This window comes from Parasteatoda tepidariorum, chromosome 1, assembly GCF_982258835.1.
Source record: "Parasteatoda tepidariorum strain Cologne lab strain chromosome 1, Ptep-v5.0, whole genome shotgun sequence".
Classification (NCBI taxonomy): Eukaryota; Metazoa; Arthropoda; class Arachnida; order Araneae; family Theridiidae; genus Parasteatoda; species Parasteatoda tepidariorum.
Window position 1 is genome coordinate 80,675,622 of NC_141755.1, and position 12,777 is coordinate 80,688,398.

General features: G+C 28.8%; 2 protein-coding genes across 3 annotated transcripts in view; one reads left to right on the plus strand and one right to left on the minus strand.

Moving 5' to 3' along the window:
- The window catches only part of LOC107441261 (uncharacterized), a 37,053-nt gene extending 34,416 nt beyond the window's left edge, over nt 1-2,637 (plus strand). For both annotated transcript variants that reach the window (XM_043050749.3, XM_071179567.2), the window contains one exon: nt 1,607-2,637. In XM_043050749.3, the coding sequence (XP_042906683.2) occupies nt 1,607-1,992 (386 nt within the window). In that variant the 3' untranslated portion in view covers nt 1,993-2,637. The remainder of the gene's footprint in view (nt 1-1,606) is intronic.
- Nucleotides 2,638-6,371: 3,734 nt separating this feature from the next.
- Nucleotides 6,372-12,777, minus strand: part of LOC107441250 (uncharacterized) — a 73,793-nt gene continuing 67,387 nt past the window's right edge. Inside the window, exons 37-39 of the mRNA XM_087167473.1 lie at nt 12,158-12,466; nt 9,644-9,930; nt 6,372-7,690 (exon numbers count right to left, since the gene is read on the minus strand). Coding sequence (XP_087023599.1) covers nt 7,424-7,690; nt 9,644-9,930; nt 12,158-12,466 — 863 coding nt within the window. The 3' untranslated portion in view covers nt 6,372-7,423. The remainder of the gene's footprint in view (nt 7,691-9,643; nt 9,931-12,157; nt 12,467-12,777) is intronic.

A 12,777-nucleotide genomic window follows, 5' to 3' on the forward strand; every position in this document is an offset into this window, starting at 1 on the left:
TAGGAAAAATTGAAAAAACTACTAAATAACTTGAAGATTTTTCTGAAAATATAGTCAAACTATTTATATTATGAAGGGGGATTTCTTTTTATAAATTGTGATATTCGAATTTTTTAACATGCTTTGCGAAATATTTTTTCATAATGTATGTTTTCATAAAATATATTGTTTCATTATGTTTTCATAAAACATACTTTGACTAAAATTAACTTACATTTTATGAAGCAATTTTCCTTAAGTAATATTTGATATACCGTAATATTTGCTCTAAAATTATTGAATTACTGTAATTAAATAAATTTTTCTATAGTTTAAAATAAAAAATATATAATGAGATAAATATATAATAAATTTGAATTTCTAAATGGTTCATTATCAATTCCTAGAAGTTTATTTTATAAAAAATAAATGTAGTTTAAACGAAAAATTTTAATAAAAGTTTTATTGATTTTTATAATTTTTCGAAATTTTATTAGCAAAAATTGGAAAATTTACTAAAGAACTTGAAGATTCTTCTTGAAATATAGTCAAACTATTTATATTATTTTTAAAAAAAAAAAAAAAAAAAAAAAAAAAAAAAAAAAAATATAAATAGTTTGACTATATTTCAAGAAGAATCTTATTATGAATCGAATTTATATTATGAAGGGTGATTTTTTTTTGTTTAAATTGTGACATTCAAATTTTTTAACATGTTTTGCAAAATTTTTTTTCACAATGTATGTTTTCATAAAATATATTGTTTCATTATGTTTTCATAAAACATACTTTGGCAAAAAATTAACTTACATTTAATGAAGCAATTTTTCTTAAGCCATTGGAAAAAATACTTAGAAGCAAAATTGAAGGAGGCAGTTATGGATCTAATTTTCGTTTATTATTACGAACAACACTTATACAATTTTATAATCGAAATGGAACCGTGAAACTTTGTGAATGTCATTCGGAAAGATATACTCTAATGAAATTCCTTATTATTACTAAAAAGGTAAGAACAAAATGAACAAAAACTGAATTTTTAGGATTGTTTAAAACTAAAAACATCAAGTGCATTATAAAAAATCCAGATCAAATAACGCTAAAAAGTACCGGCTCTCAAAGTGCCGGTACTTTTTACCGTGAAATTCATTTATACCGTGAAATTTTATGGGACAAAATATTTGATATACCGTTATATTTGCTCTAAAATTATTGAATTACTATAATTAAATAAATTTTTCTATCATTTAAAATAAAAAAATTATAATAAAATAAAATTTTACAGTAAAGATAGATTTTACGGTAACCATGAGTTTTACAGTAAAATGGATTTTACGAATGCTATTTTCAAGGTGGCAGTACTTTTTACCGAAATTTGAACCGGGAAATTTGATTTGATTTTTAACATTTTGTGATCGGGTTATGCTTTGATTGTTGCAAATTTCTTTATTAGAAAAGAGCTTGCATTTATGCTTAAAAAATAGCGATCCTTAGGTTATACTTTAATTTCTATTAAAATACTATATTAATATTAAAATTGCTATTTAAACTATTTAAGTTAATTTATAATTAACTTAAATAGTTTTAACAATACTTTAAGTTAAAACATTTTTTTTTCTTCTTTCAGACCATCAACTCGAGGATTTTAGTCAACAAAATCTCAACCAAATCTCACACAACATTAACACTGTATATGTTCAAACCTCAAACACTGAAATTATTCAGGAAGTGCCTTTATTTCATCCTACAAACACCATATCTGACTTGATGATACTTGATTCACCACAGCTGGAAGAATCGATATACAACCCAAAATATAACGAAGATATTTCACCTCTGTTCGAGCCAGGAAAACTTGAAAGCCAATCTCAAACGCTTTGCTCATCGCTAAGTTACCTTGAAAATCTGTCTGAAAATGAGCTGGAACAATCATGTGTACTGTTTACCGTCCAATTAGATTCGGTAAACACTTTGCCCGATGACTTTCTAGACTATGACGTAAACCCTTCGTAAGATTTTCAACCAATCAAATCAATGTATCTAACAATTTGACGCCGATTCTAATTCTTCGTGTAGTTTAAGCGACTTAAAACATAGCATTTAGTAGTTTAGAATTTCTTTTTACTTTAATAAAGGGTAGACAATATTTTGATATTTTTTAAAAAAATAACTGTTCATTCACATGGGTTTATGGCTCTTAAAATTAGTGAAAAATATAGGGGAAATTGGGTTAAAACCGAGAAGCTAAGATGCGAAAGCAGGAGAAACTGTTAAATTTTAACAAGATTTGTTATGCATTATTGCTTAGTTGTTATGTCGAATATAATTCATAGTCTGTTAGCTAGAAATAAGTACTCTAATTAGTACTTCTTTCTGGAATCGCTTTACCCTGTTTCATATCCCAACCCGGTTTTTCTCCACTTTCCTCTATATTAATTTATTCACTGTGTTATATGCTTTAAATTAAATTTGAAATAGTTTAAAAAATTGACATGAAGCCCGAGTATGGTTAGTGATAATAATTTACGACTTCTCCAAAAACCTCTGAAACCGACAGACTTTTAGCAATGTTTTAAATTTTTTTATAACACCTTAATAACTGATTTGTAGTGCATATGTAAGCTACTAATAGCACATATTACTAACTAACAATCAAAACTATTACTAACAATCAAAATAAAAAACAATTCTTAAGTCAGTCGTTTTGACTAAAAGGATTGAATAGCATGAATATTTTAAAATTATGTTAAATCATCAAAAATTGTAATTTTAAAAGTTTAAATTCTAAGATTTAATTTTTTTTTCAAAAGAATTAAATTTTATTAAGTTCAGAATGATCTATGAGGCAGTTGTAAAGAAAAAGAAAAATATTTCATTCTAAAAAATGAGTTTTATTTTAATTCAGGATATCTTGTGCCAACGTTTGTTTGCACCTAAGAATTATATGAAAAGACAAATGAATAAATAAATACTATTTCAATTTATTTACAATAAAGCTTTAAAAAAGGTATATTATACCTTTTTTAAAGCTTTATTGTAAATAAATTGAAATAGTATTTATTTATTCATTTGTCTTTTCATATAATTCTTTTGAAAAAAATTGTTCCGATTGTTCCGATTTATTATGGCTTTTAATTGCTTACTGGTGTAAAGAAATTTAGGCTTGAATGAGATTGCTACAAGAGATCTAGTCTATGGCATTTTAAGGCACGAGGCATTCATATTCCCGGCAACACTTCATGAAACTAATAAGTTAAAAACATTTTTAGTTGACTCGTTTAATACTTCGTTTAGTATAGTCTGTTAAGAACGTCGCAAAATTGATGAGCTTAATACTTCGTTAGATCGCCAGTTAAAAATGTTGTCTTTAAGTTGGTTGTTTCAACACTTCATGTAACTAATCAGTTAAAAACATTTTTAGTTGATGCCTTTAATACTTCGTATGGTAGTCTGTTATTAACGTTGTAAAATTGATGAGTTTAATACTTCTTTAGATCGTCAGTTAAAATCGTAGTTGTTAAGTTTTTAGTTTTAACACTTCATTAAAGTAATCAGTTAAAAACTTTGTTTAGTAGTCTGTTAACATTTAACATCGTAAAATTGATGAGCTTAATACTTCGTTAGATTATCAGTTAAAAACGTTGTCGTTAAGTTGTTAATTTTAACACTTCATGAAACTAATCAGTTAAAAACATTTTAAGTTGATGCGTTTAATATTTCGTTTAGTAGTCTGTTATGAACGTCGTAAAATTTATGAGCTTAATATTTCGTTAGATCGTCAGTTAAACACATTGTCTTTAAGTTGTTAATTTTGACACGCCATTAAAATAATCAGTTAAAAACATTTTAAGTTGATGCGTTTAATATTTCGTTTAGTAGTCTCTAGTCTGTAATGAACGTCGTAAAATTGATGAGCTTAATACTTCGTTAGATCGTCAGTTAAAAACTTTGTCGTTAAGTTAATAGGTTTAACACTTCATTAAAGTAATCAGTTAAAAACATTTTAGGCTAATGCGTTTAATAATGTGTTTAGTTGTCTATTAAGAGCATCGTAAAATGGATGTGCTTAAAACTTCGTTAGATCGTCAGTTGAAAACTTTGTCGTTAAGTTAATAGGTTTAACACTTCATTAAAGTAATCATTTAAAAGCATTTTAGGCTAATGCGTTTAATAATGTGTTTAGTTGTCTATTAAGAACTTCGTAAAATTGATGTGCTTAGTATTTGTTAAGTCTCCAGTTAAGTATATCGTTAAATTAACATTAAGTGATCAATTGAAAAAGTTGTTAAATTTATGATTGTATAATGTTAAATCATTGATTAAGAATGTCATTAAGTTGACGTGTCTATTTTATTAAGTCCTTGACTGAAAATGTCTTTAAGTTTATGCTTCGTTTAGTTATTAGTTAAGAATATGTTATGTTTATGTGTTTTATACATCATTATGTCGTCAGTTAAAATTGTGGTTAAGTTCTGTGATTAATGCTGCTCAACGTTCTTAGTTGAAAAATATTGCCAAATTTATGTTCTAAATGCGGGAATTACACATGCGTTTATATTACTTTTACATAAATTTCATCCTTTATTCATCTTAATTTTGTAATAACATTGTGAGTAATCCTTTTTTCCTAAATTTGAGACTTGAATCAACTTTGAATTTTATGCTCTATTATTCATAGTATGAGATGTTCATTGTACACATTGCATAATATATTCATTGTATATAATTCATTGTATTATTCCTTGTTATGTTGCTTCATTTTTACAAAATTTTGTAATAGATTGTTAAAATCAAATACTTTTTGTTGTTGATCAGAAAACATTTTGTAACATGCTTCAATTTTTTATTAAAAGTGTACAAAGTAAAAATAAATCTGTTTAATTTGCGGAAAAAAAACCCCACCAGCTATTGAGTCAGCATAAAACCACATATTTCACAGGAAACACTGTTATTTAAAAACGGACACCTGCTTTTTAAGCAGATTAGTGCTGCTATTTTGACAAATTCTATTATTTTAGCAAACTAACTTTTTATTTTAACAAAAATAAACTATGTTTTTAGAAAAAAAATCATATGTTATTTTAGCACAAAAATATTCTATGAAATAACGATGTCAGTATTAGAGTCGGCGCGAGTCGAGAGCAGAATTCATATGACCATTCAAGGTGGGACTCGAACCTGTGTCACTCCATCGTAAGGTGAGCACTTTGTCCCCTGAGTCATCGCAACGCTAGCGTTTCGTTATGAAGAAATTTCCTAAACCATCTTCATCTTTAAATTATTACTTATTGTAATCATATTTAAGTGTAAAAACGTTTGAAACTATAATGGTCTACCCTTATAAAAAGTTAGGCACTTTTACTTACCAAAAAATTGTATTTGAAAATAGATAATAATCTGGTAGGATATCATTTTGTTAATAAAGTCAAATAGCAATTTTATTTATGCGATACTCAAAACCATTAAATAATTTCTGAAAAGTAACAGCAAGTACAGAAAATAATGATTTGAAACAAGGTAAAGTTACCTTACTGAAAGCAAATTGCATGGCAGGAACTATAATGAACTGACTGTTTTAATCTAAGTCTCTAAATCACTATTAATGCACTGTTCAATTTGCTCAACCCTAACTTAAATATGAAAAATATGAATTTTTCAGAAAATTATTCAATAATGCTCCATAATAAACATTCGAACAATTTTTAAAAATTTAATAACTTTTTTAATTATTTAGAAAGTTTCCAATTTTAGTTTTATGAGACAAAAAAGAAACTTAAAAGTATCTAATGCAGAGTTTAACTTACGTAGGTGACAAAAAAAAACTAAAAGTATCTAATGCAAAGTTTAATTTACATAGGAGACAAAAAAAAAACCTAAAAGTAAAAAAAAAAAAAAAAAAAAAAAAAAAAAAAAAAAAATCCTAAATCTAATGCAGAGTTTAATTTACATAGGAGACAAAAAAAACCTAAAAGTATTAAATGCAGAGTTTAATTTACATAGAAGACAAAAAAACCCTATAAGTATCTAAAGCAGAGTTTAATTTACAGAGGAGAAAAAAAAAACTATAAGTACCTAATACAGAGTTTAATTTACATAGGAGACAAAAAAAAACTAAAAGTAATTAATGCAAAGTTTAATTTACACATTGCAAGTTCTAAATACGGAAAAAATTGATTTTTCACTGAATTATACAAATGTACCCCTCTCACTATTAATTTAAATTTAAATGAAACTAAAATGGAAGGATTTTTCTGAAGTAATATTCTGATTATACTTAACTGTTCAGCTGAAATTCCTTGCTATTTAAAACTAAAGACTTCGTTTACACTAAGTAATACTTATTTAAAATATACAATAAAGAAAAAAGGTTTATTAAATTATTGAAGTGAATAGAACAATAAGAAAATATGGCAGTTTATTTAACATGAGCTTTATCTACAGACACAATTGTTGACAAGCACAAAAATCAACTTTAAAAATAAGTAAAACTTAGTCTAAAATCTTTCACAATTAGATATTTATAGCACCATGTATTAACGTCAATGAGATTAACATTGCCAAACAAGCAGCTCTCAAAAAATAGAAAGTGAACACTCACTTTAAAGTGCGTTAATTTCTTTTTAAATGCATTGGTATTACCTTAAAAGGACTAGAACAAAAACACAAATACAAATGCAGAACCAGAGAATTATCAAGAACACAATGCTTCAAGAAATATATTAATGCTTCTTAAAACTTAAATGGTAATATGGTTAAAGATTTTCGTCAATCCCTGATGAAAATTATTCTTTTGTGATTGAACTTCGTGGTTTATTGATATCAAAATTACAATCAAACATTTCCAACATAAATCGTTTGTCCCAAAAACATAAAAATTTGTTCTCTCTGGACTGCTGGCAGTCAAAATCATGAAAATTCGTCAGAAAGAAAAGTTAAAAAATGATCTGTTCACAATAAAGAAAAGCACAATTTTTTTAAAAAAGAGGTTGTAAATTTTAAATCCACTTATTGAAAAAAGAGCTTGTTTTGTTGCAATTGCAGGATGATACTGGTTGCTATGTTTCTGTGCTGGTTTTGAAATTCCAGGCTAATTTCATAATGATAGCAAATTTTCGTGGCATGTTGTCTTCAAAATTGCATTCAAACAATTACACCAAAAGAGATTTGCCCCAGAAGCATAATAGTTCGCTCTTTCTGGACTGCTGGCAGTCAAAAATAATTTTTAAAAAATTGTCAGGAACGAAAATTAAAGGACGCTTTTATCAATAATCAAATTTTAAAACAAACTCCTTAACTTAAAAAGCTTGACATCGTAAAATTCTATCCGATCAATTGCACAAGTTGAACAGATAGTTTATTTTAGCCCAGTTTTGGTAAATTCTTCACACATTGCAAAATTTCTGACGAATTTCATATTTGTTTATAAGTGTCAGTTGAAAGAATATCATGTTATGTTAGTGTTCTTCACACAAACATTACACCTGCTCACTCTCGTACGCAGATCATTTGCCTTAAGGGTAACGCTAGCTGGTCTTTCGAATTGTTCGTCATCTTCGATGCTAGTTAGCCAGAAACTGTATTTGCTAGCATAGTAATGGCATGTTCCTTTAGCACCATTGCATTCGATGAATGGAGTTGCTCTAAAGTCTTCTAGACAGCTTCCTGGACTGGAGAGTGATTGCCCACCACCTTCAGCTCCCGCGGCAGTGTGCTGCAAACAAATATTTAATGAAATTAGATAACAGAAATATTTTATTGGAATTAGATAACAGAAATGTTTTATTAGAATATATTTTTAAAAAAAGCCATACATTTTTTAAAAGTATACATTTTTAACCAGAATAATAAGCAGATATATTACTTTATCCGTATCCTATACATTCGTGTATTTTTACCACGTTTGTATCAACTTGCTTTCGTAAATGTCTGTTCGGGTGGAATTTCGTAATCGATTTTGAACTAACTTCCCGACTAGCTACAAACTTTAAATTTGGCACATAGTTCAGAATTGGATGACAATGCATGAAAATTACTATAAAAAAGACATACAAAGTAAAATAAAATTAAAGAAAAATTAATATTTTCGAGATTGTCTTTTGTTGTCGATTCGATTATTTCAAATTAGTGTCACATGTCAGTTGAAAAGTTTCGTGAACAGTGAGTGAAAAAATAGAGATTTTGGAAGTGAGTACAAAAACTAATAATAATAATATTTTAAAAAACCACGTTTTTGTAGTGGAGAATAATAATTAAAAAACAAAAATTCGAAAAACTAAAAACGTGGGGGGCATGAAATACATAACAGTACATATACACATTTTCTTACTCATACACATGCACAACCACATACATATCCACATTCAGATACAATTACAGATATACATACACATATTCTCATGAGCACACATACTGTTACTGTTATGTATTTCATGCTCCCCACGTTTTTAGTTTTTCGAATTTTTGTTTTTTAATTATTATTCTCCACTACAAAAACGTGGTTTTCAAAAATATTTTTTTTCTTTTTTAAAGTATACATTTTAAAAAGTATACGAGAATGAATAGGTTATGGTTAAAATAATAAGTCTGGTTATTATTAATAATAACCACGTTTCTTGGTAAACGTGATAAATTAGGCACATTAAACCCATTTACTGGTTATTATTAATACCATTGCTCACATTATAATACTGATAAATGAAGTTTGGTCGGTGTTTGGCATAATTTATTGAAACTAAAACTCTAACGAAATTTTTATCAGTCTAATTTCTGTGATAACAAATCCCTCTTGTAGAAATTAGTAGAGTTAAAAAAATAAAAGACAAAGTGAAATGCGGATTTTTACTTACGTTTCAATTTAAAATAAAAGTTTTAAAAATTCATTTTTTTTAAATATTACCATATTTATTGATAAGTTATAATTTTAGAAATTTTATGTTCAGAAAATTTAACATCGTTATAAAAGATTTATGAAAACATTTGCTTATGGAATACAGCTAATATTAATAATCGCTGTTTATTATTTTCAGTAATCGAATTATAATAGGGAAGTGACTGCACTGATTTTTTCTTAGGGTTAAGTACCACTTTCAGGTATACCATAGGCTGATATTTTTATATGGTCAATTCCATGTTTTAAATGTCAGTTTTCGGTTCACTCTACACTTGCCCGGTATACACTACACTGTGGAGATTTTTTTAAGATAAAGTATCTTAAAGACAAAAAATTAAAAAGAATTTTTGAAAAAACGTCTGGCACAAAGTGTCAAAGAGCAACGCACACAAAGAGCGTTGCTCTTTGACACTTTGTGCCAGACGTTTTTTCAAAAATTCTTTTTAATTTTTTGCGTCTGCATCCAAGCTGCTGCTAATAATTGTGTCTGCATCCAAAGTAAACAAGCAACTGATATTGTCTATAATTTTTTTTCAACAAAAAAAAGCTTTCTGATTAAACTCTTAGTGAATGCAATCGTCTTTCTTAATAGTGTGAAAATATTTGAGATCACAGTTGAACACTTATCATATAAAATGCATTCACCTAATTAATAATCCATGCCGAATAAACTAGTTGGTCTTATGCAACAGCAGTAAATTTCCTAATTCAGTTAACTAAATGCTTAAAAGTTACAGATCATATAATTTCATAATTGTGTGAGCGATTCCATACCATAGCAAAACTATATCCGATCCACAAAGAGTCCCATCCTCTTGGACAGTTAGGAATGGCCAAAGATTGACTGTGGACAGCGATGACGTTAGCTGGTGTCTCACAGACTACACATCGACTAATGTGCTCTTGGATAACATTGTCGGACACAGGCATCATAGGAAGAGGTGCGTTTGTTGAAAGCCAGTATGACTTATCACTGCGTGTTGCATAGTTGCAAACGCTGTTAAAGTCGCAGAACAGGAATGGCATTGTACTGAATCTCTGCATGCATGATCCCGCAAAACCTGAAATTTAAATTTATTTAGTGTAGGGGAATTGGCGACAAATGTTTTCCTCATTCAGAGACAAAATTTAAAGCTAAATTATGCAAGCAAAATTATAACTAAAACAAAGAATAATTTTAAACTAAATGTAGAATTAGTTTTTAATAGTTAAACTAAAACAATTAGTAAAGAAAAGTAGAGGAAAAATTCTTAATGTGAAATAACGATGCTATATAGAGTCTCTTAAACTGCATGTCACGACCTGCAGCAGAGATCACCAAATATTTTCTTAAATTTTGATTTTTTTAAAACTTATTCGAGATCCGTGGTGGCGGAGGGGATAGAGCGTTAGACTCCCGATGAGGTGGCACGGGTTCAAATCCAAGCGGTGACTGATTGGTACGAATTCTGCTCCTGGTTCGCACTGACCTCAGTGTTGACGCATAATATCTTCAGTATATATCTTCAGTGTATATCTTCAGCATAATATCTTCACTGATCATGGGTTATAGTCCTCTTGCCGTCGGTCTAACCGGGGGAGGTTTTCGTGATTTTCTTTTCCATGTAACGCAAAAGCGGGTTATCTCCATCAAAAAGTTTTTCACGAAGGCTAGTTTGTCCCAATGCTTGATCCAGGAGTTTCCTTGTCTTCTGGGTAGAGTTCAAAATTACAAGGCCATCAAGTTGAACATGATAGTCGTTAACGTTGCTGTGACGCTGCTGTGTTGCCTTCTTTTCGTCTCCAAGTCATCCCTCCTTTGCGTCAATTTCTTTGCTGAATAAGTTCGAGAGCGCACTTCTAGTTATCTGTATGTCCCCGGATGACGCCCGGGTAAAGTTAGTTATTGATAGCCGTAAAACTTAGAAATGAATCAGTTGTTCTGAGCCGGTGATAAAATAGAACAATAAAAAAACTTATTATAATAATTTAACAACTACTGTAAGAATATACCTATAAAGAATTTATCCAAGTAATTTATTTTTTATTGCATTATAATATTAAGTCTGTTACTGATTCAAACTGCGCATTGTTACGTCATTTCATTGTTTACTATTCACATTGCGAATTGTAGTAAAATTTAAAATTAAAGTTAATGACTTAAGGCTGCAATTGTTTATTGCAGTACAAGTGAAGAAACTGATAGTTTCGCTAGTGCAGTTATTAGATTTGAGCAATGCACATAGGGTCCCACAAAAGTTTCATACATATTATGGGGTCTCTACACCTAAAAACTTAAGTAACCCTGCAATGCGTACGATTTTGTAAGCAATAATACACACAAAATTACATAAGTATTATATAATAGTTTTAAAATATCCAAAACAAACATTAATAACAGAAAGATTTACGCTATCTAAAAAGAAAATTACCACTTTTCACATTCTTGTAAAATCTACAAATCTTAACATATTAGCCTACAAAACTTTCTTACTCGTGTACGAAACGCAAAGTTTTAAGTGCAGGAAAAACTTCATTTGTATTTTTCATAAAGCTAAAAAAGGGATCCCGTAACTATTAACAATTCAAAAAAAAAAATACAGATGACTTAATAATTCTATTTTTAAAATTTTTCTGTATGAAATAAAAACATGTGGTTTTAGCAAAATGTCTTAATAATGTCAGTAGTTATGTTCTTATCTGAAACTATCCATTAGTAATAAGCAGTTGTAATCTAAAGCAGCATTTTTGTGAGAAATTATTAAATTAATTAAAACGCTAATTCCCGACCCCTTCTTTTAAAAAGAGTGATTCTTATATCCCTACAAAGCTAATTAATCCCTAATTATTGCGCTCATTACTAATTGTCATTGTTACATACATAAATTTACAATCAAATAAAACTAATAGACTTTATTTAGATATCGGCATTTTGCGGAAAGTCATTTTATCCCCTTTTCTAATTCTTAGAGTTAAAATCCATCTTTGTTTTAAGCTTTTAAAATGAATCAACCATGCGTATCAAAATGTATAATTGCTTTCCATGGACGTTTTACGAAAATAGGTACAAAAAAGTACATCTCACTATTTAGAAAATATAATCTTCTTGTATGTTTTTATAAGAATGAAAGTTTAATTCCAAGAGACAATATTATATAATAGTTCTAGCAAGCAAAAATATACGTGATTGTTATAATTATTCAATATTATTGTTAATACGAAAAGAAAAGTAGTATACGTTAAAAAAAAGTCTAACCAATAAGAAAATCACTTCTAAAAATATTATTTTCCTTGCACAGGTAGACTTACCTAAATCTTGATTGTGTGATTTTTCATTGCCTTCGATATACAGCAAACTGTAACCGTCCCACATTTTTCTCATGCCTCTTGGACATTGAGGTAAGTTGTAAGATTGACTATGCCTTACCACAAGCATTCCCATTAGCTTATCTCCTCCACCTTTTCCATTAAGACCTCTTGGTCCTGGCTCTCCTTTAGGTCCTGGTACACCTGGTGGTCCAGGAAGTCCATCAAAGCCCCTTTCCCCTTTTGATCCATCTGGACCTGGTAAGCCCGGAAGTCCTGAAGGACCGTTTGGACCAGGATTGCCTTTTAATCCTTAATCAAACAAGAGAGAGAAATGCTTGAGTATTAAAAGCACGAGTAGCACAATTATTAGAGCTTCTGAATAATATAGTCATTTTAAGACGCATCGCATTTTAAATCATAATCGAAAAGAAATAATTAATACTCTATATAAAGATGCACACAAGATAATGTTTATAGATTAAATTAAGAAAATTAGATTAAAGCTGGGTTTGATGAGACCAACTTGTATGTGACAACAGCTGAGTTTTAACTAACATATCTATAAAGTTTCAGCTTGCTTAATAATTAGCTCTATGGCGGTTTCATGAATGAGCAAACTT